Source organism: Carettochelys insculpta, chromosome 10 (assembly GCF_033958435.1).
Source record: "Carettochelys insculpta isolate YL-2023 chromosome 10, ASM3395843v1, whole genome shotgun sequence".
Classification (NCBI taxonomy): domain Eukaryota; kingdom Metazoa; phylum Chordata; order Testudines; family Carettochelyidae; genus Carettochelys; species Carettochelys insculpta.
In genome coordinates, this window is record NC_134146.1 from 26869405 (window position 1) to 26893087 (window position 23683).

The 23683-nt window shown below is 38.8% G+C and overlaps 1 protein-coding gene across 1 annotated transcript in view; it reads left to right on the plus strand.

The window, feature by feature from the left end:
* The window catches only part of MED12L (mediator complex subunit 12L), a 295842-nt gene that overhangs the window by 232937 nt on the left and 39222 nt on the right, over positions 1-23683 (plus strand). The window contains exons 23-37 of the mRNA XM_075003690.1: positions 506-626; positions 1410-1511; positions 2687-2800; positions 8237-8433; positions 9054-9242; positions 11724-11798; positions 11922-12112; positions 12451-12612; positions 13214-13325; positions 14554-14643; positions 16288-16397; positions 17276-17411; positions 17795-17956; positions 19353-19715; positions 22334-22490. Of these exons, the coding sequence (XP_074859791.1) occupies positions 506-626; positions 1410-1511; positions 2687-2800; positions 8237-8433; positions 9054-9242; positions 11724-11798; positions 11922-12112; positions 12451-12612; positions 13214-13325; positions 14554-14643; positions 16288-16397; positions 17276-17411; positions 17795-17956; positions 19353-19715; positions 22334-22490 (2281 nt within the window). The remainder of the gene's footprint in view (positions 1-505; positions 627-1409; positions 1512-2686; positions 2801-8236; positions 8434-9053; positions 9243-11723; positions 11799-11921; positions 12113-12450; positions 12613-13213; positions 13326-14553; positions 14644-16287; positions 16398-17275; positions 17412-17794; positions 17957-19352; positions 19716-22333; positions 22491-23683) is intronic.

Sequence of the window (23683 nt, forward strand, 5' to 3'; positions counted from 1 at the left end):
GTAATATATTTAATTGATCCTTAACTCATCTGTTGTAACTTGTCAGTGCTCCATGGGCTATGAAAGTTTCTGACAGTGGAAGACCAGACTTTATCCTGGTACTTTAAAGGATTGTTTTTTCTGTGACCACATATATTAAAGGAGAGCGGTGTAAATATAAGGTTGTTTTTTTTTTACTATGTTGTATCAGCTGGGGAATGAATATATTCACTGCCAAATTTCTATTTAAAAGTAATCTGTTCCCGCTTTTACACAGGAGTCGGTGTCCTATTCATTTAATTACAATTAACATGTGAGGAAAAAAAATCAGTATATTTTGTAATTAAATTGATGGAAGTGTCACATTGAAAATATCTGGAATGGAGGAAACTGTTTAATTGAAATAATTTTACTCTTTCCTGATAAGCCAAATTTGCTTTTTATTGTTAAATAACATGCTCATTAAGAATGAAGATTTCGGTATTGCAATGTGAAAGCATTCCAGTATTTTTTCCCCCCTTTCAAGGTGAGTGACCTTTCGTTCCATGATTCACTGGCCACTTTCATTGCTGTACTGATAGCCCGGCAGTGTTTTTCGCTGGAGGATGTCGTTCAGCACGTTGCACTTCCCTCTCTTCTTGCAGCGGGTAAGAGAACATTTCAGACTCTTTGATGTTTTGATGTACACTTAATTTGGAAACCCCTTTCTGGGGCAGAATGCTACTGCAGCATGTGATGTCCAGGCTGTTTTCCTCCCTATATTTGTAACAGCGTGGTTCCATGAATTAAAAATCTGTTTGATAATGTAGAGGTCATATAAAATGCATTCCGCTTGGACAACACCATCCTTCTTTCTGTTATTGAGGTCCCATATCGCCATATGACTTCTTTTCCTTGTGCACACAGCACATCCAGAAATTTGCCAAATCATGTCAGTTCTTCCTTCACAACATTTCAGAAATCAAATGCTCCCTTCCAGCCCCGCCCCCCATCTTGAAATTCTCATCTGTATCTTGTTTATCTCCAGCCCCAGCTACTGCTATCACTTTCTCTGTGGCCACCTTTTGCTTCTTGGTAGTTCAGTAGGTACAATCCTCTATCTTGATCAGACCATATCACAAAATCTTTGGTACCCTTCTCCTAGCTCCCTGTCACATTCTGTTTCTGGTTGATGCTCATCCACAATTTAAATACTCTGTGGAATACCTTTGTAACTGCTCTCACTTGATAACTGCTCCCCTCCACCAGTTAATTCTGCTTAATTTATCTCATTTCTTCCAAAACTGACAAATGCGGACTCCCATAATGTAAAATGCTCTAGTTGCCTTTGACATATAGTTCTGTAAGATAGAACCGTTCTGTGGATCTTCCAGTGAATTCTGTATATGATTTGAGAGAGGTGACTTATATTAGTGTCCCATTTTCGATAGCCTGTGGGGACCCAGATGCTGAACCGGGAGCAAGAATGACATGTCGTCTTCTGCTTCATCTCTTTAGAACACCCCAGCTCTATCTGTTTCCCCAGGCAACGGGTAAGTTGGCAAGCTGGGTGTTCTTTTCACTGTAGAAAATCAAGTAAATTATGAAACTTCTGTAAAGATCTCCTGCATCATACTTCAATTACACTTTTCCACACTTGGAGTTGAAAATGGCAAGGCAGTATGAGGTAAATGGAGCAGAGGCCAAAGAGGGATTGGTATGGCAGGAAGTAATCAAACCACTTCAGTGAATAAAATTCTTCTAGGGCATATAAAGGTCTCCAAGAAGCTGAGCAATAATTGCCTTTACATTTTTTATTTTCATTTTTAAACTGTGCACGTGCAATCAGAATTTTATTGCATACTGAAATATAGTTAAGCGCCTCAGCTGCACACACTTCTGATTTATATGGAAAAATAATGCCTTTAAAACCAAATGGTAGTGCAGATGAAACTATTTAACTGCTGAAGTCAATTATTTATGGATACTTGAACATTAAAATCATTATCCCGTCAATCTGAAACTCCAGCCTTTGTTATAAGAAGTTTAACAAAAGTTCAGTTTAAGTGTAATAGTTGGGTATAGTTCTGGTAAAGACAGTAAAATAAGTAGAAATCTTTTACTGCTACAATTTCCTGGTGTCTTTGAAATTCTAAAAATGTGCATCTGCAAAAGCAATGATTTTGTTAACATTTTACACAATACAATATTTTGAGATGATACTGTAGACTTTCTTAAAATACACACGTAAGTGGGCCTAGCAAAGCTTATATGTTTAACCTCCATGTTCTCATTTCTTGACTTTGAGCCTATTCCTCCTCCTGCTGAAGTGTGGAAAAATATCCATTGATTTCACTGATGCAGAATCAGCCTAATTGTGGATGAGAACTGGGGGGGAATTTCATAAGCTTGTGGAGCTGAAACCAAAACAGACTGTTTTCCTTAATAACTTGTGTGTTTGGGAAACTTAATTAAGGTTCTTGCCCAAAGGCAGGATCACAACTTTATTTTATTAGATTTAAATGACTGTACCTATTTTTGCTGTTAGCATATTGTTTACCCCCATTAATTTTAATTGACTACAGCTGGGTCTACAGCTTGATGCAAAATAGCACTTTACCTCATTAATTAGTCATTGATGAACTGTAGAAAAGTTGCAGTTGTATGAAGAAGTCATTGCTAATAGAGAATAGCATAGTATTACATGTACCTCTTTCTCCACTCTTAGGGAAGTCATTCCCAGGAATTCGTTCTTCCTGTGACCGCCACCTTTTAACCGCTGCTCACAACAGCATTGAAGTGGGAGCTGTGTTTGCTGTCTTAAAGGCAATTTTGATGCTTGGTAAGATGACTCAAAGAGTCATGGGTGAAGATCTTGAGTTTAACACTTAGCTAAAAGAAAGAACCAATTCATATTCTTGTGAAATGTACTGTGATTGGAAAGCCCAAGTTATTGATGTATCTGACCGAAGACAGATTTATAGTCTTCCTGTGCTTCCTTGACCCCAATGAGTAGCTTTCTCCCCATAGGTCAAGAGACAGAAGTTTTCCTTGGTGAGTCAGCCCCATGCTTACTTGACTTTAAACAGTTGTGACTCTTGCACACACTTCCTTTTAGAAAGTCACAATAAAAGTTAACGTGACTTACTATAAAAATGTGTAAGTCATTTCTAAGGGGAGCATCCTGAACCCAACTCTTCAGTTTCACTTAATCTTGTGTATGGAACTCCAGGTAAATCCTAACAGCTGTTGAATTTTTGTATTCTAGAAAGAACCGTTGTTAAACAACCCCATACAAAGTGGAGCTCCCACTGTCTTCTTCAATTCTTAAGCCTAAGTCTAGTTCTGCACTAGAATCGGTTTGCTGATATAGCTACAGTTTTATACTGTATTGTCAAAGTACTTCCAGTGTGGATGCAGCACGTGATGTGCTTTTGCCAGCCTAGTTTATTCCAGCCCTCATGAGGAAAACAAGCTATCAAGGCAAAAGTGACAGAGAAGAAGCTGTGTTAGTCTGTATTCTGTCAAAACAAAACAACAGTCATGTAAAACTCTTAACAAAATAATTTATTAGGTGATGAGCTTTCGTGGGACTGACCCACTTCTTCAGATCATAGCCTTACCAGAACACTCAATATATAAAGCACAGAGGTAGAAAAATTGTGATCAAAGTTGACAAATCAGAAAAATTGTTATCAAGGTTGGCAAATGAGAAGAGTGGGGGGCAGGGAGTTAAGAGTTAGGTCAGACATCAAAGTAGGTAATTGCTGTCCCTGTTCAAACCACATGTTAATGTGTCAGAATATGAATGTTAGTTCTGAACATTTTCTCTGTAGAAGGTTGTTAAAGTTTCTTTTCTGTGGAACACATGCTCTCAGGTCTTTAACAGAATGACCCATTCCATTAAAGTGCTGGCTGACAGGTTTGTGTGTTGGGAGGTTTTTGATATCTGCTCTGTGTCCATTCATTCTTTACCAAAGGGTGTTTGCAGTTTGTCCTATGTACATGGTTTGTGGGCATTGCTGGCGCATGATGGGATATGTGGTGTTAGTTGAGGAACCGGAGAATGTGCCTGTGATTCTGTAATTAACGTGGTTGGATCCAGTGATTTGTAACTGCAGAATAGATATGTGGGTAAAGTTGGCAATGGGGCTTAAAAGTTCGTTACATTACACTTGGAGCTGTTGCTGACACAATGTGGTTATGCTGACAAAAGTGTATCCTAACAGGAGATTTCTAAAGTATGGACTGATCTGCTCTGGAAAGTTTTCCCAGTGTAAATATACTGGTATAGTTAAAGCACAGAACATTCCTAGTACAGGCATTTTTGTAGGTATAAAAGTCATTACGCCAGCAAAAGAGGCAGTTATACTAATATGGAAATCCCAATTAAAAAAAATCAGTGTCTAAGTAACATAGTTATACGATTATGTGCCATTCTTTAGTCCGGTGTTGTTTTAACTTTTTGGGACCATGGAACACCAAACAATAATATTTTTTATGTGGACTACCTATTAAAATTGTCTTCAAAAAATTACCAGACCAAAAAAAAAAACCAACCAACCAAACAAACCAACAGTTTTACAGCAAAAATGAAATAATTTAATCAGGTATCATAGCAATGAAGAAGTTACATTGTATCTAGTTTTAATAACAGAAAATATATACCATCAGTGGATTTTTCTGTATGCTCATGGCACATCTGCAAGTTGTTCACGGAACACCAATGTTCCATGGAACACAGTTGAAGAAACACTGATCTGGTCTACACCTACATTTCGGATGGCTTGAGGTGGAGGTAAAATATACTTGTGGCTAACATCCATACTCTGTTGGTATTTGCAAAGGTAAGATTAGAATTCTTATTTTTCTGTGTTGCTGTGGTTTGAATGAAGTACTAGTGTAGGGATTGCATTATGCATTGCCATACAAACTGTCGAACTTGTAGGAACTTTTGTAGGTTAAAGGCTATATGGTACAGAGGTCTAGAACATCCATTTCCTTAACACATGCCACTTCACCCCATCCTTAATAATATTCAAAATGTAATATTTTGGAAGATGAAATACTAATGTTTAAAAAAATCTGTTACATTTCAAATTAATTCCTGAAGTATTACACATAATTTATTGAGAAAAAACATCAGTTATGTTATACCTGATAGGGCTGTATGCTTAATAAATTACTTTTGGGAGCAGAAATCAGTTTTACGAAATTTAATCTCATGCCTCCTCCCTTCCGCAGTCAAAGATGTCTAGTGAAGTGCAATAGAAATATACTCAGGGTAGTCTGTTCACAAACCATACTGCAGTGTTTTGGGTTTGATTCAGAGAAGGCAAATTCTTTTAACATCTCTCTGCAGAATGAATTATTGCCTCCTCTGCTTGACTAAGTCTCCCTTAAATGGTATGTGAGTCGCAGTTGCAAATACCAGCCTTGATAAAACTTAACACTATGTAGATGTACAAGGAAGGCAGATTTGGTCCCACATTGTCATGATCCTATTATGTATGTTTTGTTTTATTTTTCTCATTTTGCTTTTAAGCCTGTTCTGTTTGGTTTTTTTCTGCTGTGTTGTGGTGATTGTTGAGGCACTGTAGATTGGACTATAGCGGCATTCCCACAGTTGGACCCAAGCCCCACAGGTCAGATGTGCTTTTTTTCATCTCTCATCAATCTTTACTAAATGTAATGAGCCACATCTTCAGATCATTGGTCAGGCAGAGACTTCCACTGATTTCCATGGGGAGGGAGAGGAGAGTTTCGTCTTAGAAGAACTGTGTAAATTCTGTATAAGTACAGTTAAGGTCCCCACATTCGCAAGCTTAACGTTCACGAATTCACTTACTTGCGAGCAGCTCCAGGCCCCTGGTCAGGAGTGCTTGCAGCCGCTGCTTCCCCGGGGCCCCAGACAGGAGCGTCAGCAGCTGCTGCAGTTTCCCAGAGCTCCGGGGCTGGGAGTGCTGTCAGCTGCCACTTCCCTGTACGCTGAACCCTCGCAAATGTTGCGACCCTACTATATCTCATGGAGAATGCCTTGTATGTTTTAACTTATTCTTTCCCTTAATTGTTGGTTTAGTTTTGTGTTAGGTGAGTTTCGGGTGATTTTTTTTAACAAGATTTCTTGTTTCCAAGAAATTTCTTTTTAATTTTCTTGCCTTTTTGCCCATTTAAAAATATGTTCACCATGGCAGTGCTCTTCTCTGATCACTGTTAATACAGAATTATAATTTTAAAATGTTGCTATGGTCTGTCAGATCTATAAGAATGTTAGAAATGTGAGTAGGGGGATTTTCTGCCACATACCTACACCACCTGTGCCTTGCAGGCTCAAAAGAGAGAAGCTGGGTGTAGAAACTGTTTATAGTCTTGACTGTTTGCAAGTCTCCCTTTTTATCATACATATTAGTTCCTAATCCTGCAGTGGCCACCAGGGTAGGACTTCCACGAGTCCAGGAATATATTGCCTTCAGTACCCTCCTCCCCACTCCCATTGGATGCAGTGATCTCTCTGTGCAGAGTTAGTTGAAGAATCAAGCCTGATATAACTTAAATAAGTGTATATCAGCAGGCTGGGATCTTGTCTGTGCACAAGAAGGCACTGTTCATTTTCAAGCCAGTCTTTCATACTATGCCCTCTAATTTGGATGAGTGAAAAGCACAGCACATTTTAATCCTGTTAAAGAGAGATTCAGGGTACTGCTTATTGGAGACTCACATTGAAGTGATGCAGACTGGGAGAACTTCGTGGTGAAACAGATCTTCAGACAAGAACATTTTTTTCCCCCTAAAATGTCCCACTTTTTCTGCCACTGGTGCAGGTTGCTACAGAACAAGCCTATGCAGGTCACTAGGACTGCTTATGTTTTAATGGCATGTTGTGCAGACTTTCTCTGGGCAAGTGTAGACATGATTTCACTACAAATGTCAGTGACTGATTATAACTCTGTCTACCATAGCAGTTTCTCAGTCACTGTCACTGGTACTGTTGTGGCAGTGGCAGCAATGGTTGGAAGATTTTGACGAAAGAATCCCACTGTAGAGACAGGCAAAAAGTACAACGTGGTCTCCCAGTTTTAAATTATTTGAACTGTAATAGCAGAGAGACTATTAACCATGAAGGGCAAAGGAAAGATGGGCAAATATGTGGGGTGACAATTTAAAATAGAGATTGACTTGATGGGGATGTTGTATGGAATATTTGTTTATGTGGCTGCGTCCAAGTGTTTTAACTGGATGAATCATCTCGACTTCCTGGGATTGTTTGTTGAGGTTATATTTAGAACAAATTATGTTGTTTGAGAAGTGCTGGAGTGACCTTATACCAGTTCCTGTCCACATGAGTATCTGTTGAATTCTCGAATGCATTTGTTGTTCCACTAACTTCCATAACAGATGGAAACATAATTATTTTCCTACCTATTGAATGATCTTAGGTCCAACCACAGCTGTGAAATTAGCATTTGGGGCTTATTTCTCACTGTTAAAATAGTAGTTACTCTTGCTTTGTGGGATAGCTCTTCCTCTAACATTTCAAGCTCTTCAAAATTGTTAGTGGCCATTTCAACATAGGGCATTGTGTGAGTATTTACTACTTCTGTTTCTTGCCTGAATGATCTTACTTTGCTTAGTCTGTCCCCTCTCCCACTGCCAAAATTAAATACTCAGGTGAAGTTTGTGCTGATAATTTTAGAAAGGATAGGTTATTGGATGTTTGCCCTTTCTGACAGGGCTCCCTCAGCATGAATTGCCCTTTTCCATTCCCAGGAAAATAAATCTCTCTTGTCAAGAAGTTCATAGTAAGGTGGGCTAAGAGGGCCACCAGTCAAAACTTGTCTCTTGACCTATGGAGAGTTAATAAACCAGAGTAAGAGAAGACTTGGAAAAAGGGACACCTAAAAAAGTGAGTAACCCAATTTTTCCTTTATTTTATAGCCAAATCAAGTCTGTGCACACATGCATACTCTTCATTGGGCATGGGAAGGTGTATTCACTCGATTTGGTTAATATTAACTCTTCCTAGTTCAGAAAAAGTAGATTAATTTAAACAAAAAATATTTGAAGCAAAGAAAGGAAGTAACATTTTTCAAAGCTGTATTTTTCTAATACCTGGGTTTCTTTGTATTGTCTACTGTCTGATTTGGCTATGTGCGAACTTCATTTTTATATTGTCAGCTAGGATGTACCTTCAAAGGCCTCCTTAACTGCATATGCAAATTCAAACGCCCAAACTTTGATAAGACTTCCTCTTTTGTGTTCCTGTGCTTCTGCCGTGTAGGTGATGCAGAAATTGGCAGCAGTGGTGCTAACTCTTTGAAGAATGAGGGCTTCACTATGAGAGGTTTATTGGATGACCTTAATGATGATGAAATTTGGGGCACTTCACAGGCTCTGAAATGTGGCAAAACTATTTCCATCGAAACTGCTAGTCTAAGTGAATATGCTAGATATGTGCTAAGAACTATCTGCCAGCAGGTAACTTGTTAAATAGTGCTTCTAGCTTTTCTTTATAAACAACAATCTTTTTGACAAAAATCTGTCATGTAAAAGGCTTAAACGTGTTTGAATGCAAAACGGACTTAAAGGATGGAGCATAGATCTTTTTCTTATGGTGTCTCAATCTGAGTTCTCTCTTATATTAGCAAGGCTTTGACCATTTAAAAGCCGATGAAGCTATAAAGGGGATGAATTTGTCCTATAGTATCTCCCAGACTTTTTAATAAACACTATTTTTCCCAGTTGAACCTCAAACAGGCCTTTTGGTGGCTGAAATAGCAGGTCTTACCTGAGAAATGCCAGCGATGTTTCATGAATTGGCTGGTAAAGTGTGCTCATGCAATTTGTGGCTGTCATTTGGTAATATCAGATAATTTTCAAGCTACTTTTTAGCGTTTTAAGGAAGCAAACTTTAGAAAACTATTGAAAGCATATTGTTCTTTTAATGGTTGTAAGTTACTGAATAAAGAGAAATTTCAAATATATAGATTGATGTGGAACTAAGTTTCAGTTTGTGAATATAAGCATGTGGAAAATTCTTGTGTGAAAAATGAGTGTTGACAACTACATTGTCGATTTAGCTGTTTGATTGTTTTCAGGAATGGGTGGGAGAGCATTGCTTGAAAGAACCTGAGAGGCTATGCACAGACAAAGATCTTATATTGGATCCTGTTCTTTCAAACAAGCAAGCACAGAATCTGCTGCAGCTTATCTGTTACCCTCATGGTATTAAAGAATGCACAGAGGGCGACACCACTCAAAGGCAACACGTCAAGCGCATACTTCAGGTAATAAAATATAAAATTATTGCAAATTTACTTCTTTAAGATGTTAACTCTTGAGGCTCATTCAGCAGCTCCATTGACTCAATGTGGGGGTCTTGCACTTCACAGTATTACCAACATGAAATGTTCAAAACTGGCAACACAGATCCACTCCAACTGTGAGGGGTTTTTTTTAATGCATTTTTATCATGCCTTTTACCCATCTTCACATGACCCCATTTCTGAGAGATGGTTAGTGTTGCCAAGCCCAGTGCTCCCAGATCTGAGTGTGGTGATTTTGTCCCGTTCCTGCAGGGGGCTCTTGCTGACTGACTGCTTGTGCTGTACTTCCAGCTTCTCTCCAAACCCTACAATTTTAATTAATTAGTTGTATGTCACTGCCTCCAGCCCTTACACTACCTGTACAGCCACTCCCTACTCTGCTCCTCATGCAACTCCTAGAGTTCTTGGTTTCTCCTCCCATGCCTGGGCAGCAGCTGCAATGTTATTATCTTAAGTCCCTTCCCAGGCTTGAGGGGTGGGGCAGTTCCAGGGGTTCTTCACCCCCTTCTCACTCTTCTCCCCACCCTTGTGGCTAGGCAGTTTCAGGGGTTCTTCCCAAACACTCCTTTCCAGATGTTGCAGGAAGGAGAAGCAGAGGCGAGACGTGGCCCTTTGCTCACAAAAGAGGAGTGGGAAGGAGCGAACAGGAGCCCCTGAGCTATAGCCTCACCCTGCTCCTTCCTCATCCTCCCTTTCTCTTAGTGCCTATGGGCAGGAGCTGGGGCTCTCCCTGCATCCTTCAGCAATCACGATTGGCTGCTCTTCCACAAGAGTCAAGAAAGTGGGAATAACAGCCAATCAGGCAGGGCTGATATTCAGGCAAAGACTGGAGCTTCTTCTTACATCATTGTGAGTCAGGCTTCAGCCTCATCTGAAAGCACAAGAGCTGACAACTCTGAATTCCCTTTCTCCCTATGTGTTGTGGTTGATAATCATTTCCTGTCAAGTACTTTTATTGACCAGCAAATGTTTCTGTCCAAACACACTCTCCAAAATCAAATCCAAGTTTCTCTTTATTCATTTCATCATCTATATCTATTCTAGGAGTGTTTGACTATTATAGTACAGGTCACAACTCCCTTGTTTGGCATCCTCCATACTGACTGGTCCCGAACTAGGGAATTTGCTGGACCAGAGAAGGTCCTCTGCCTCTAGCCCCCCTGCTTGCTGCCTCTCACTTTCACCAGCTTGGCTTCCACCCCAGCCAGCCCCCCTGCCTCCACCACCCTGTTACCTCTGCAGTTGCTGGCTCTGGCTCTGGCGAAACAAGCCTCGCTGGGCTTCCCTGCACATGGCTGCTGGCTCCCCAACTGCTGGGCTCCTGCTTGGCAGGGCTTCCAGTTGCTGGCTCTCCTCCCACTAGCTTCCTGGACCAGGGCTCTCTGTTTCGGTAACATCCATAGTCCTGTTCGACCAGAGGATCCTGCTTTTGGGAGGTGCAACCTGTAATATGAGTGTACGCATCTGATAGCCTTTTTGGTGTTCGGACATAATCCGAAAGCCAGGGAAGTTGCACCTTTTGAGTGTTTACTGTAAATAATTATTCCCACGTGGAGGTCAGAATAAATAGGGTTTGTGGGCAGGATGTAACTACACCCTAATAAGTTATGCTGTGACCTCATATGTGTCCAGACTAGGGTCCTTAGAGGGTGAATCATTCTGTTGGAAGAAGCAGACAGTCACCAGATATCTAAAGGGTAATATTTTACCATCTAAATAAACCAGATGATTTTAGCCATGTAATCACAACTTCCAAGCTAGACCCACTGGATTACTTTTGCAGCAGAACATTTGTGATGTTAACGTCATGTGTAATAGATAAGATCAGGAACTCACATTGTATCTAAATTACTATATATAAATAGGAGGTACTAAAACCAAGAGCACATTAACAATGTTTAGAAGAATCCAGAATTGCTTTTACTATGTTACCACAATGATTTCAAACCTAGTGGGTTGTTTGACCATCTCCTTCCTCTCCAGTCACATCTTTACCAGAAAATCATATCACGTTTGCCATGGTTGAGAACTGAGTTAGTTATCATAATGCTGGCCATAACCATCCTAACATATAATTATAATCAAACCTTGTTGGTGTTCTAATTTAATCATATTTAGGTGTAATTGTGCTGAATGTGATTTGGTCTGCATTGGCAATAAAACATTGTGTCAGTGAATTTAGTTTTTAATAATTTTGTCTGAACACAGTACAATTTGTAACATCAGAAAATTTGAACTGGTTAAAAAATATGAATGAGTTAATACTGGAGCTGGGGAGAATGTGAAGGGATGATAATTGTGCTGACAGAACCTTGAATTGATTTAAAGATTTGTGATAATCTACGGCATTGATGTTATTTTGATTGTTCCAATTAGGAGAGTTTAAAAAAAAAACCTGCTATAAGCGTGACACACATTTTTTATTTTAATAATTTTACTCAGAACTTAGATCAATGGACTCTCAGGCAGTCTTGGTTGGAGCTCCAGCTAATGATCAAACAGTGCATGAAGGAGCCTGTAAGTATTTAGTTCCTTTAATGTACTTATAAAATATTAAATTTAATAAAATATGCAAAATTTGAACCTAGACCATGAGCAAACATACCATGAATATGCTAGTTTACTTATGTTTCACTGTAGGGTTCTGGGTCTGTGGCTGAAATGAACAGCTTGTTGGATAATATTGCAAAGGCGACAATAGAGGTGTTTCAGCAATCCGCTGATTTAAACAATAACTCTTCTAACTCTGGTATAGGCCTCTTCAATCCAAACTCTGTTGGAAATGCTGACACAAGTCATACAAGACAGAATGGTAAAAAGACATTCCTAAGGTATTTTTGTGTAGCACATTTTTAATTATTTTAAACTGACAGAATGGTTAATAATGCATAGAATGAAATGAAAACTTTTAAACTTGTAAAGTCTTTTTGTGCTTGAAATGGGAATGTTAATGAAACATTTACTGAGTTTTTTTACATTTTGTTCAACAGTAAACATTGGTCTAAGCCACACAGTTTTGGAACTTAACCTTTGTGGCTACTTGGCAAATGCTCGCTGTCCCAGAAAAAACTGTGTAATCTGTCTCATTGCATTGGTTAAAATGAGTGAGAATGATGTCAAGAATAGATTGAGATTTTTGGATGAAATAAGTTTGTGATTTTGCTTTTAGCTCTTCTGAACGGCGAGGCGTATGGTTGGTGGCCCCCTTGATTGCAAAACTACCTACCTCAGTTCAGGGTAGGGTCCTGAAAGCCGCTGGAGAGGAGCTGGAGAAAGGGCAGCATTTGGGATCGTCCTCAAAGAAGGAGAGAGACAGACAAAAGCAAAAAAGGTACAACCATTGACCATGTTTGGATGCAATTTCAGAAGGCATTTTGAGAGTAGAACTGTGTTGGGAAGACTGACTTTTTGCTGTTGCAAATTTTATTGGTCATGTTTTGCGTTGCAAATCCCTAAATCAGCTGGGGTTCAGATCCTCATTCCATTTAATCTAAAACAGTCGGTTTCACAGGGCAGTGGCACATAGCATGCTGGTTGTGGAACACTAACTTAAAACACGTAAAATAACTATGAATTGAATGTATCTGACTCTCAAGTTTTTTATGCATTTTTCTCCTTCATGTACTACTGCATGTTTCCAAATTTATATCAGTTTCTGCTGAATATATCTAAATATGTATCCCATGGTACCATTGGACTGCATCTTGAAGTTCTTACTTCAACACAGTTTCAATACTTTATAATGGTAATTTTATTGGAGCTGTATTTTCACTAGGAAAAAGTTATATTTTTAATTTGTTAGCTAATTTTTGTTAAAATCACTAGACTATTTACCAGCATCTACTAACACAGGTTAAAACTGTAACTGCCTTGTCTATGAGAAGTATCAAAATAACCTTGCTAATGGATGCTGTGTTTTGCCTCTTTTAAAGCATGTCTCTGTTGAGTCAGCAGCCTTTCCTTTCTTTGGTACTTACGTGCCTTAAGGGACAGGATGAGCAACGAGAAGGGCTTCTAACATCACTGCAAAATCAAGTCAATCAGGTAAAACAAACACATATATGAGCACTCTTCATCTCGTATCTGTACCTTCAGTTTTGTGTGTATCAAATCATGCAAAACTGGAAAGACTGTAAAGGTTCAACACACTGATTTTGGAAATATCAAGTTAAGGAAGAACTGAAGATGAAGGAAACTTGGTTATCTGCTCATAAGAAATGAGCAAATGTTCTTTTAAGAGCAATTTAAAAATAACTTTTCCCTTCACACTGACCGGTAACTTTCTTAGAGTGCTTCTAAAAACAACAGAATAAAAACAACGGTAGCTTGTTTTCAAGCCAGGGGAATCCATCCCATTGTTTCATGTGTAAAGAGTTTATAAAATAATAATAAATTGTTTTAGTTTTTTTCTGGGAAGATGTCTGTTTTTGAGTAGATACATAATTAGAAATAGATACTTATTTTTTGTAAATTATCCTCTCTCTCCCTCCCTCCCTCTCCTATGCTAGTTCCTCCAATCCCACTAGATTCCCCTTGGTAACCCTCACGATTGTACGTGCCTGGAAGTTGAGACTATCTTTTTATCAGTGTATGGACAATGCCTGATTCAGTGGAGCTATGATACCTCTTTTCAGTCTCTAGATGCTACCAAAATGCAAATTAATAATAATAACCTTCCCCCATATTCTCACTCATATCCAATCTGGTCCTTGGCTTCGCTCCCCATCCACATTTGATCCATTCCTTGATGCTGCTTTTCTCCATTTCTGCTACTTTTCCTACCTGTCTTTTTAAAAAACTATTTTATAGGTTCTCATCTAAATCCATCTAATCTCTGACTTACACCCTTTCCTTTGCAAGCCTGTTTTTGTTAATCTGTGTTGTTCAGTAGGACAGAATGCAGGAGCAGCAGCTGATGTCCTAGTTCCATGTGTCTAGCCCTTAGTACTATGATGTTTGCGAGAAATTACTCTTTTAGCAGAATGGATGACAAAACTACTTATTTTCCCTCTGAAGAAATAGCAACAAGATATAGCTTCGTAACTGAAGCTAACAAATAAGTATCACCTCTGTTTCAGCTCTTTGTAGATATAAACATTAAATGGGGATAAAATTTATCAAACTTAAATTGAGTGAAGGTATGAAGCTTAAAAGTGAGAACGTTATTCCGTAGTTCTCTATAAAAAAAAAATGTATCAAGAAGTGATGGGTAGAAACATTTAACAGTTAAATGGGAAAAATCTACGTTTATTCACATGACTGTTGTGCTTAGATCCTAAGTAACTGGAGGGAAGAACGATACCAGGATGACATTAAAACTAGGCAGATGATGCATGAAGCCTTACAACTACGTCTTAATTTGGTAAGAAACATACATGAATATATTTCCCTTCATGTTTGTATTGTCTAAATTTGAAGATAGCCATTGACATAAATTTAGTTTGCACTTGATGATAAGAGGCAAGAGTAACAAATCTGCCTGCCTGTCTGTTGTTTTGTACTGTTGCCCATAACCACAGTTTCTTAGCATGTTCTGCTTAAAATTAAATAGCAATAGCAAAGTTCTCAGCAGATTCAACTTTTCTTTTTCTTGTTCTCTCTGCCCTCCTTTTCTCATTTCACTTCCCTGCAATATTGTTCCAGAATGTCACAAATAAGCTACCTTTTTCTGCTAGCTGAAAGATCCAGTCCTTATCCACCAAATGACCACTTTATGTTGGTATAAAACTTTTTTTTTTTTTTTTTTTGGAAACGTGAACTTGTCATCTTAGTAAATTTCAACCATTACCAGAAAATTCAACCATGTGGCAGCTTCTAAAGTCAACATTTGATAATTTCTACATAGACTTCCAACTGCTATGTAAAAGTTAAGAGAAGTGGCCTAAAAGCATCTTCTTTGAGTGCAACTTCCAGTAAATGCTTAGCACAGCAGAACAGCTAATGTTTAGAAGCAGCATTTAAATCCAAAATGGGGAAATTCCAAAATAAAACAGAGCAGCTGGCAGTAGGTTTTAGCCGAGAAAGAAGGTGCAATGCTGTGCATCCCCTCAATCAACAGGTCTAGTCATGCTCCTATTTAACTGTCACAAGCAGTGTGGACATTCAGTGTGTGCATGATTTGGACTTAGGACTGTTACCCTGCAAATGGAAAGAATGTTCCTTGTACAAAAAAGCCTGGTGAATCACATTTTTAGACTTATCTTTTAATTCCATCAGTTTTTTATTGTTAGGGAGATTGAAAGAAGAAAAATATTTCAGCAGCAAATGCCCCAGCAGTACCTTAAGAAGTATCATTTTCCTTTTAGTCATGCTTGAGGCTTTTAAATCAGTGGAAACATTGATCTTCAAAAACTTAGGCTTTACTGAGGGAGTCTGCATTGAGTCTTCATTGAGAGAAGCAAGAAATAAAGACTTCACAACTAGCATGTGGCTTCAGACCAGAAGTTAGCAACAGATCCTTTCTTCACTACAGTCTCAGGGAAGGAGATTGATTGATGAGACTCCGTATACCCAATTCGCTAACTCTTCAGCAGCTAGACTACAAGGGACATATGCATCCCATGGAAAAGGCACCAAGTTAGTCGCAGCCCATTCCATTCCAACTGTGAGCCAGTGTCGTCAGTTAGTAGTATCCTTTTCTTCAGATAGTTCGTCTGTCAACAGCAACAACTTTAACTATTTTTAGTCTAATTTTGGACAAAGAAAATTGTAAGGGTTTGATTTAGCAGCCTTTGAAATCAGTGAGAATCTTTCCATTACCCGCAGTGGATATTAGATCAAGCATTAAATTTGTTATGACCGATGTTGCCCAGCTTTCATTTTACAGCACCTTTGTGCAGTGCTCTGTTGAGGCAGGAAGAATCAAGTTTTATTGCCAACAAATTTATTAAGTTAATCTGTAAATTACTCAGTAGAGACAAAAGCCATCAAATATAGTATCACTAATAAATACTCAAAGATATAAACTTGTACTTCAGGTATCTCTATTCTGTTACTTTGTATGTAGGTTGGTGGAATGTTTGACACTGTGCAGAGAAGTACACAGTGGACTACAGACTGGGCACTTCTGCTCCTTCAGATAATTACTTCAGGAACTGTTGATATGCAAACCAACAAGTAAGTTACTAATTCATTAATATTTGTATTGCTTTGTATTGCTTTGAATTAAATGTCTGTAGTCATATATACGCATGTTTATTGTAGCTTATTGTAGATACAGCCCTGATTTGGGGAAGTGCTCCTGGAAGAAATAGCATTTAAGCAAGAATTTAAATTAAGTACTTCCTTAGATACTATTCTGAAAAGGGATGTATTAAAGCATGTATTTAAGTGCTTTCCTGAATCAGGGCCTAGTTTTTCTAATGACTGTTTATATAATATTACAATATATAGGGGCTCCAATTTGCAAATATTTGTGTGCACTTACTTGGCCATGCACTTGCGTTTGTATATCTGGAGTTTTACAACCTGCCAGGAGTTCATGAGTATGCTTGAAGTATCTGGTTCCATATGCCTAAACAAGTGCCAGTTGTCTTTGCCATAATCTGTTTCCAGGCTGTCTTGATAATCATGTTACTACAGGTTGAACCTCTCTAATCTGGAACTCACTTGTCTGGCAACATCCACAATCCAACATAATTTTAGTTAGCTGGACAACCACCTATCATGGGTGTGGCCAAGTTTCCCATGGTCCCATAAAGTTTGTTCTCAGCCACCAGTCCTGGCTCTCAGTGTTTTGTGCTGTTATTTAGCTGTAATTTACCCCTAAATGTCTTCTAAAAGCCCAGTGAGTAGTGGAAGTGTTGGTAATGTGCTGGAAAATATTGACCTCCCATGATCTGGCAAATTGTCTCATCTGGCACTAGTCAGGTCTCAAGGGTGCCGGACAAGAGAGGTTCAACCTGTATAAATATAATAAAATGTTAAATGTTGAGTCAACAAAAACAGAATTGCTTTTCAAGATGCAATATAATACTTGTCTTTTTACCTCTTAGTGAATTATTCACAACTGTGCTTGATATGCTGGGTGTTCTCATCAATGGAACTTTAGCCTCTGACCTATCAAATGCATCCCAAGGGGGGTCAGAAGAGAACAAAAGGGCATACATGAATTTAGTGAAAAAGTTGAAGGTAAGTTTTCGACCTCTGGTTTTTAACTTCACTCTTGTTGAATCCCATTTTAGTCCCATCTTTTGGTTCTGTCAGTTTTATTGTAAAGGAAGTTTAGGAGAAACGCTACTTCAGCCGCAAGTGCCCTAGCAATACTTGAAGGAGTATTGTCATCCTTACAGTCATGTTTGAACTTTTAAATCATCATTTCACTTAAATCCTATTTATATCTTCTTTGTTGTAGTTGAATAAAACGCAACTGCAAAAGGACCTATGGGGCAACAAAGGCCAAGTTAAAATGCTTGATTATATTTAGTAAAAGTACAAGCAAGTAATTCATCTGTGAACTTTCTGTTATGAATTGTGAAAGCATTGTAACATTTGATTTTTTTTTTTTCCATTAGAAGGAGCTAGGAGACAAGTGTTCAGAAAGTATTGACAAAGTTCGCCAGTTGTTACCTTTGCCAAAACAGACATGTGACATTATCACCTGTGAGCCAATGGGATCTTTGATTGACACCAAGGGAAACAAAATTGCAGGATTTGACTCCATAGATAAGAAACAGGCAAGAGGAAATGTTTATCTTAACATCTTAATTTGATTACGACTTTCTCATGTATATGAAAGTTAAACATTTAGAGGTAATTTCAGAATGTGGGGGTGCGCAGCACAATCAGCTGCTGGGTCTCAGGCGCATCCAGCTAATTAAAATGTTGAAATATGTATCCAACTTACGGAAGTATAATACCTCTGTTTTAATGCACTTCCCTTAAAAAGTAAAAATCTTTCTATGCTAAGTCACTCTAAAAATTAAAGTTACCAAGTTGTGAGGAGAAATGGATGCTGTTGGTTGGTTGAGAATTCTCAACCTGATGGAGCAATATCTTTTAGAAAAATGTTTTACAAATTAATTGTCTACTCTCTCCCTTTGAGCTTTTATTGGTACAAACGTGTTAGTGTCAGCACAGATTAGCATAGATGTTAATCTGAGCTGTGTGACAAGTAGATGACACTTTCTAGATTTCATTGCCAATGAAAACTGAGTCCATTCTTGTATAATTATAGAAGAATAGGAGACCATCTACCAATCTCAACTGAAAGACTCCTTTTTCCTACAAACCTATGTACACACTGATTTAAGATAATTTCTGGAAATGCAGTTAGAGGCTCCATCATATTCCTATGTACAAAGGGCAGACAGTTGTTTGATATTTGACAGGAGCGAGTGGTCTGTGCTTTTCAGGCTTGAGAAGTGCTGTTCTATAAAGAAAGTTAACCCATGCACATTTAATTCTCCTTTGAAAAAGGACCTTTTTGACTGGAGTGGGCAGTTCAGTGCTCTTACATGAAATTGCTGTGCTGGGAGTGCATTTCTGGAATGTAACTTGTTCCAGACATTTCATGTATGAGCATTGCAGACCAGCTTCTTTAAATGATTAGTCCTCAAAAAGCTGTGTAGCTTCATCTAAGTTTACACTTTCACCTCAACTTCAACTTGAAAAAGAAAAGCTCGGACTTTTTTTTTAAAGTCTTGCTCTATTCAGCTTTTTATTTTAGAACCCGGGTTTTTCATTTCTTGCTGACACTAGTGTATTTTAAATACATGTACTTAGTGTTTTGGTCCCTTGTCTTCATCTGGTGCTTAATTTTGTTAATTTAAAGGTAGATTATCTGCACTGATTTCTAAGGAAGTTGTTGCACAATAGAGGAAATGTAAGAAACTTATTACGAAATAACCACATTTTCCAAAAGAGACTGTTACGCCTATCAACATACAAAACTTTGAAAATGTGGCTTGATTCATTCTAATGAGTACCAGCATTGGATGGTAGTTGAATCCCCATACAGGGGTCTATCTATACAGTGATTTTAACTATAATACACATAAGCAGGGAACTCACATTATTTGGTTGTTAAGTTATCACTTTAGGAATGCTGTTATGCTTTGTATTTTGAAACAGGGTCTTCAGGTATCAACAAAACAGAAAGTGTCCTCTTGGGATTTATTTGAGGGTCATAAAAACCCTGCTCCACTCTCCTGGGCTTGGTTTGGTACAGTTCGTGTTGATAGGAAAGTAGTAAAGTATGAGGAACAGCAGCATCTTCTCTTATACCACACACATCCCAAACCCAAGCCACGAAGCTACTACCTCGAGCCCTTATCGCTTCCTCCAGAGGAGGAAGAGGAAGAGCCTACTACACCTGCTTCTCAGGAACTAGAAAGGAAATCAGCAGAGCTGTCAGATCAGGGAAAACCTACCACTGATGAAGAGAAGAAAACAAAAGGCAGGAAAAGGAAGACAAAATCAAACTCAAGAACTGATGTAAGTGACAAATATACAGTGTTAAACAAGTAACCAGGTGTTAAAAGTCTTGCAGAAACAAGTGCTAAGAGGAGGATAAATGGTAAAAATTAAGTGATAAGACAAAATGTTACCAGACAAGCCTGCCGAAAGGTTTATTGTATAGGAATGCACTGTAAATTAATACTTGAAAATTAATATGAAATCTACTAAAACATGCTGCTGTAGAACCGTAGAGCCTTGGGAGTGCACGTTGTTCGTATCTGAAATTTTCTGTAACACTGAACAAGGCATTATGGCTGTCAGCACAGAGGGTGAGGTTGCAGCTACAGGCTGGGAGAGATCAGAGCTCTGGGCATAGATGGGTGGTTGGGCCTTCTGCCACTTGAGTAGCAAGCAGGGCTCAGGGCTTCTGTCCCAGGGGATCACCAGCACTCAGGGCTTTAGACCTGGGGGATTGCTGGGGCTCAGGACTTCATCCCCACAGCCCCATTTGTGGCTTTTACTCTGCAGGAAGAAAGGTGTATGTGTGCTGACACTCAGGCCTTCCAGTGTCTCTGCTCAGAGTTTCAGCTGGGGGAGGGAAAAATGCTGGGGCTTGGGGCATATTAGCTATGGGTGGGAGCACTGGGGCTGGAACTGGCACTCCCTCTATATCTAAAGCCCTGGACCCTGTTGAGCTGAAGCAGTCAATGAAGCCACAAGGCTGAAGCTCCAAGCCCCAGCAAGCTCCACAGGGCCGAAGCTAGGAATGGATCCTTGGGTCTGATGCCCTAGCTCTGGTGCTCCAAAGGGTCAGAATCCCCAAGCTCCTGTCTGAAGCCCTGATCTCCCCCACCCTGCTGTTGCAGGTCCTTCTCCCTGTGGCTAAAGTCCTGAGTCCCTGAGGCAATAAGGTATTTTCAAGGGATGAGAGGTTGTCATATTTTGACTTCACTGGTGCTGGATTACTTCTGGGTCCATATGGTGTCCAGTTGACCAGTAAGTTCATAACTCACTGGTGTTTATATTTTTGAGGTTCTGCTGTACACTGGATCTGAATTTTTTGCATCTTCCCACACAGTTATATTTTTTCCTTGTTTGCATTAGAGAAGAACCTGAGTTATATTTTGGATGCATGTTTAAACTTCCCAATATGAGGAGGCATTTGGAACTTGGGCTTTGGTTGAGGTCCACCTCCAGTTCATGTTAGATGGACAAGGACAGCCACCTGCATCTCATAAGTAGAAGCCATTTTGTTTCCATGCTGCAATGTTTTACTGGGTTTTTCTGTTTGTTGTTTTCATGCATATGTGTCTGGTTAGAGAGTGTGGCTATCTGAGACTCATAAACACCAAGGTTCAATGTACACACTTGGCATAGAACCTCTGCAGTAGAATCTCAGAGATACAAATGCCCCAGGAGTAGAGAGAGATTGTAATTCTGAAATGTTGGTAAATCAGAACGAAATGTGATGTTGTTTCAACAGTTTACAACTGAACGTTAATTTAATGTAGCTTTGAAATGTTAATATAGAGAAGAAAAAACACTGCTTTTAACATCTTAATTGAAACGATTAAGAAATAGATGTCTTACCTTGCCAAACCTTTTTTAACTTTCCTTTTTTCTAATAGTTTACATTTGTCACAGTACTGTACTGCACAGTAATTGATTGGGTGGGAGGAGGGCGGTGTGGTTGGTTTGTTTTGTTTTTGTCTCTGCTTCCTGGTTGTGTACTTCTGGTTCCAGATAAGGTTTCTGGTTGATAATTTGTAACTCTGGTGCTTGTAACTGAGGTCCTATTGTATATGATTTTTTTCACCTAATGCCCAAAATTTGTACCTTGGTTTGAACGACAAACACAATTTCTGAAACCCTTTCTTTATACAATGCGTTTTAATATTATAGTCCAGACATAGGAGTATATGGTAAGCTTAAGCCTAGCTTGTGAATGTGTGGCATACTTTGGGTGACCAACTGTCCTGTATTGGGTGGGACGGTCCTGTATTTGGGATGCCAAAAAGGAACCCCTACTTATTGTTTTAAGAGGGAAGAATTGTCCCATATTTAGGCCATCAGGGGCTGGGGTTGAGGGCAGGAGTGCCCCAGCTGCTGCTTTCCACAGGCCCTGGGTGGGGGGCATTTGGGGCTGCCACTTCCCCAGAGCTCTGGGGGAGATGGGGTGTGCCAGCTCCCTAGGTTTGGTGAAGCTGGGAGGAGCCACCCCTCCTGCCCTTATCTCGCTGTCCTGTATTTGGGACAGGGAGATATGGTCGCCCTGTGCATACCCAGATGCGGTGGTAACATGAATGTGTTGTGGGTGGGGGTGTGGTTGGTTGGTTTATTTTGCCTTTTGTGATATTTTACTTTAGATTCTCCATGGTATCTGTTGATACACTCTAAATTTTATGAATGTAGTATAGTCAACTGGACTACGCAGAAGATACATGCTTATAAGATGTAACATGATGGAACGTTTCAAAGAAGCAGTCATTTTTAATTACCAGTGAATAGTTTGTGACTCAATCTATTTTTACAGCATACTAAACTACAATAGACATAGTCTCCAATCTTTAAATAATTTAGTAGGAAAACTGGCATTATTTATGAGTTAGTAGGGTGTGAATGTCAGTAACGTTCCTTTTTATGGTTTGTTTAAGGAGTATCCACAGAATAACTTATACCGAGTGCCTCCCAACTATTCACCAATTTCCTCTCAAATGATGCAACATCCCCAGTCTGCCTTGTGGGGTTATAACATTATGGGACAACCACAACAGCCTAGTTTCTTTGTTCAGAACCAGTCTCTTCCACCAGGTATGTGTGGGCTTTTCGAGTAACTGGGGATACATTATTGATTGTGTAATAAGAATATTCTTGAAATAACAGCAATATTTTATTTTTACAACAGTTCCACCCCCGCCCCCTAAACATGATGCGACTGCTGAAGTCGTGAGTTTTAATCCTATACTTAATTTAATACAAAGACTTTATTCTTTCAAGTAAAAGACTTTGAGGCTCATCTCCAGTAACGTATTGCATTTTCATTTTATCACTGGGTAAAAACAGATCACTGAAGTGTGTTAGAGGAATTCTGGCAGAATGCTGATAAATTGTTTAATGTGGGAGGTGTGTAAATATATTTTTTAAAAAAGTTAATGGTATTTGCCTTGTTACTTGGATTCACAATGTTATTTTGAGTCTAGTCCAATCCTGATTTTTGATTTGTTGTTATAAATTGATCAGTGTTGCAGTAAGTGGTATATGAATGCTATAGGGTAATAGGTATGTTTTAGCCTTTGTTTGTCACATGTTTATGTAAATTATTTTGTTTTTCATTTCATGCTCAGTGAAAATATGCATACTCCAAGGGGAAATTCAGCAAATCTTTTCATATTGTAAAATATAGCTACCAGATGATGAAGAAAAATTATACAATTTTTATGTTGCATAATTTAAATTTGGCTACAAATATAAAAGCATAAACTATTTTTTCTTATCTTTTAAATATTAGCAGGTTTTATTTATCCTAGAGGAACATGTCCAGATAATGATAGCAAAATTTAAGGACATGAAGTTAAAGAAACCTGCAGATGATGTCAGTTTTCCTTCATAATAAACACATAGCTAATAAGAGAAGTTTAGCCTTTATTATATCAGGGTAAAATGGACTTTTTTTTTGTTGCAAATTGTCATAAAATGACTCCCTTTCTCTTTCTGAACTGTCATGGATATTTTTTATTTTTCAGTATAAAATATGTATTGTACAGGAGTCAGATTCATGGACCACTCTGAGTCTTCAGAGCCATTTTTCAAACATTTGGTGTCATGAACTCCAAAGATGAGGGCTTGCTGTCCTGTGATCCCAAACTGCTAGACTGCCTCTTGGCACAGACCAGTGGTCATAAATGACATAATTTTGGTAGTAGAGGTCTGGTATGTGGGCTCTTGTGACTTTGACCGTTAAATTTGGGTATCTTCTGTGTGTCTGGTAGACCAGAGAACCACAG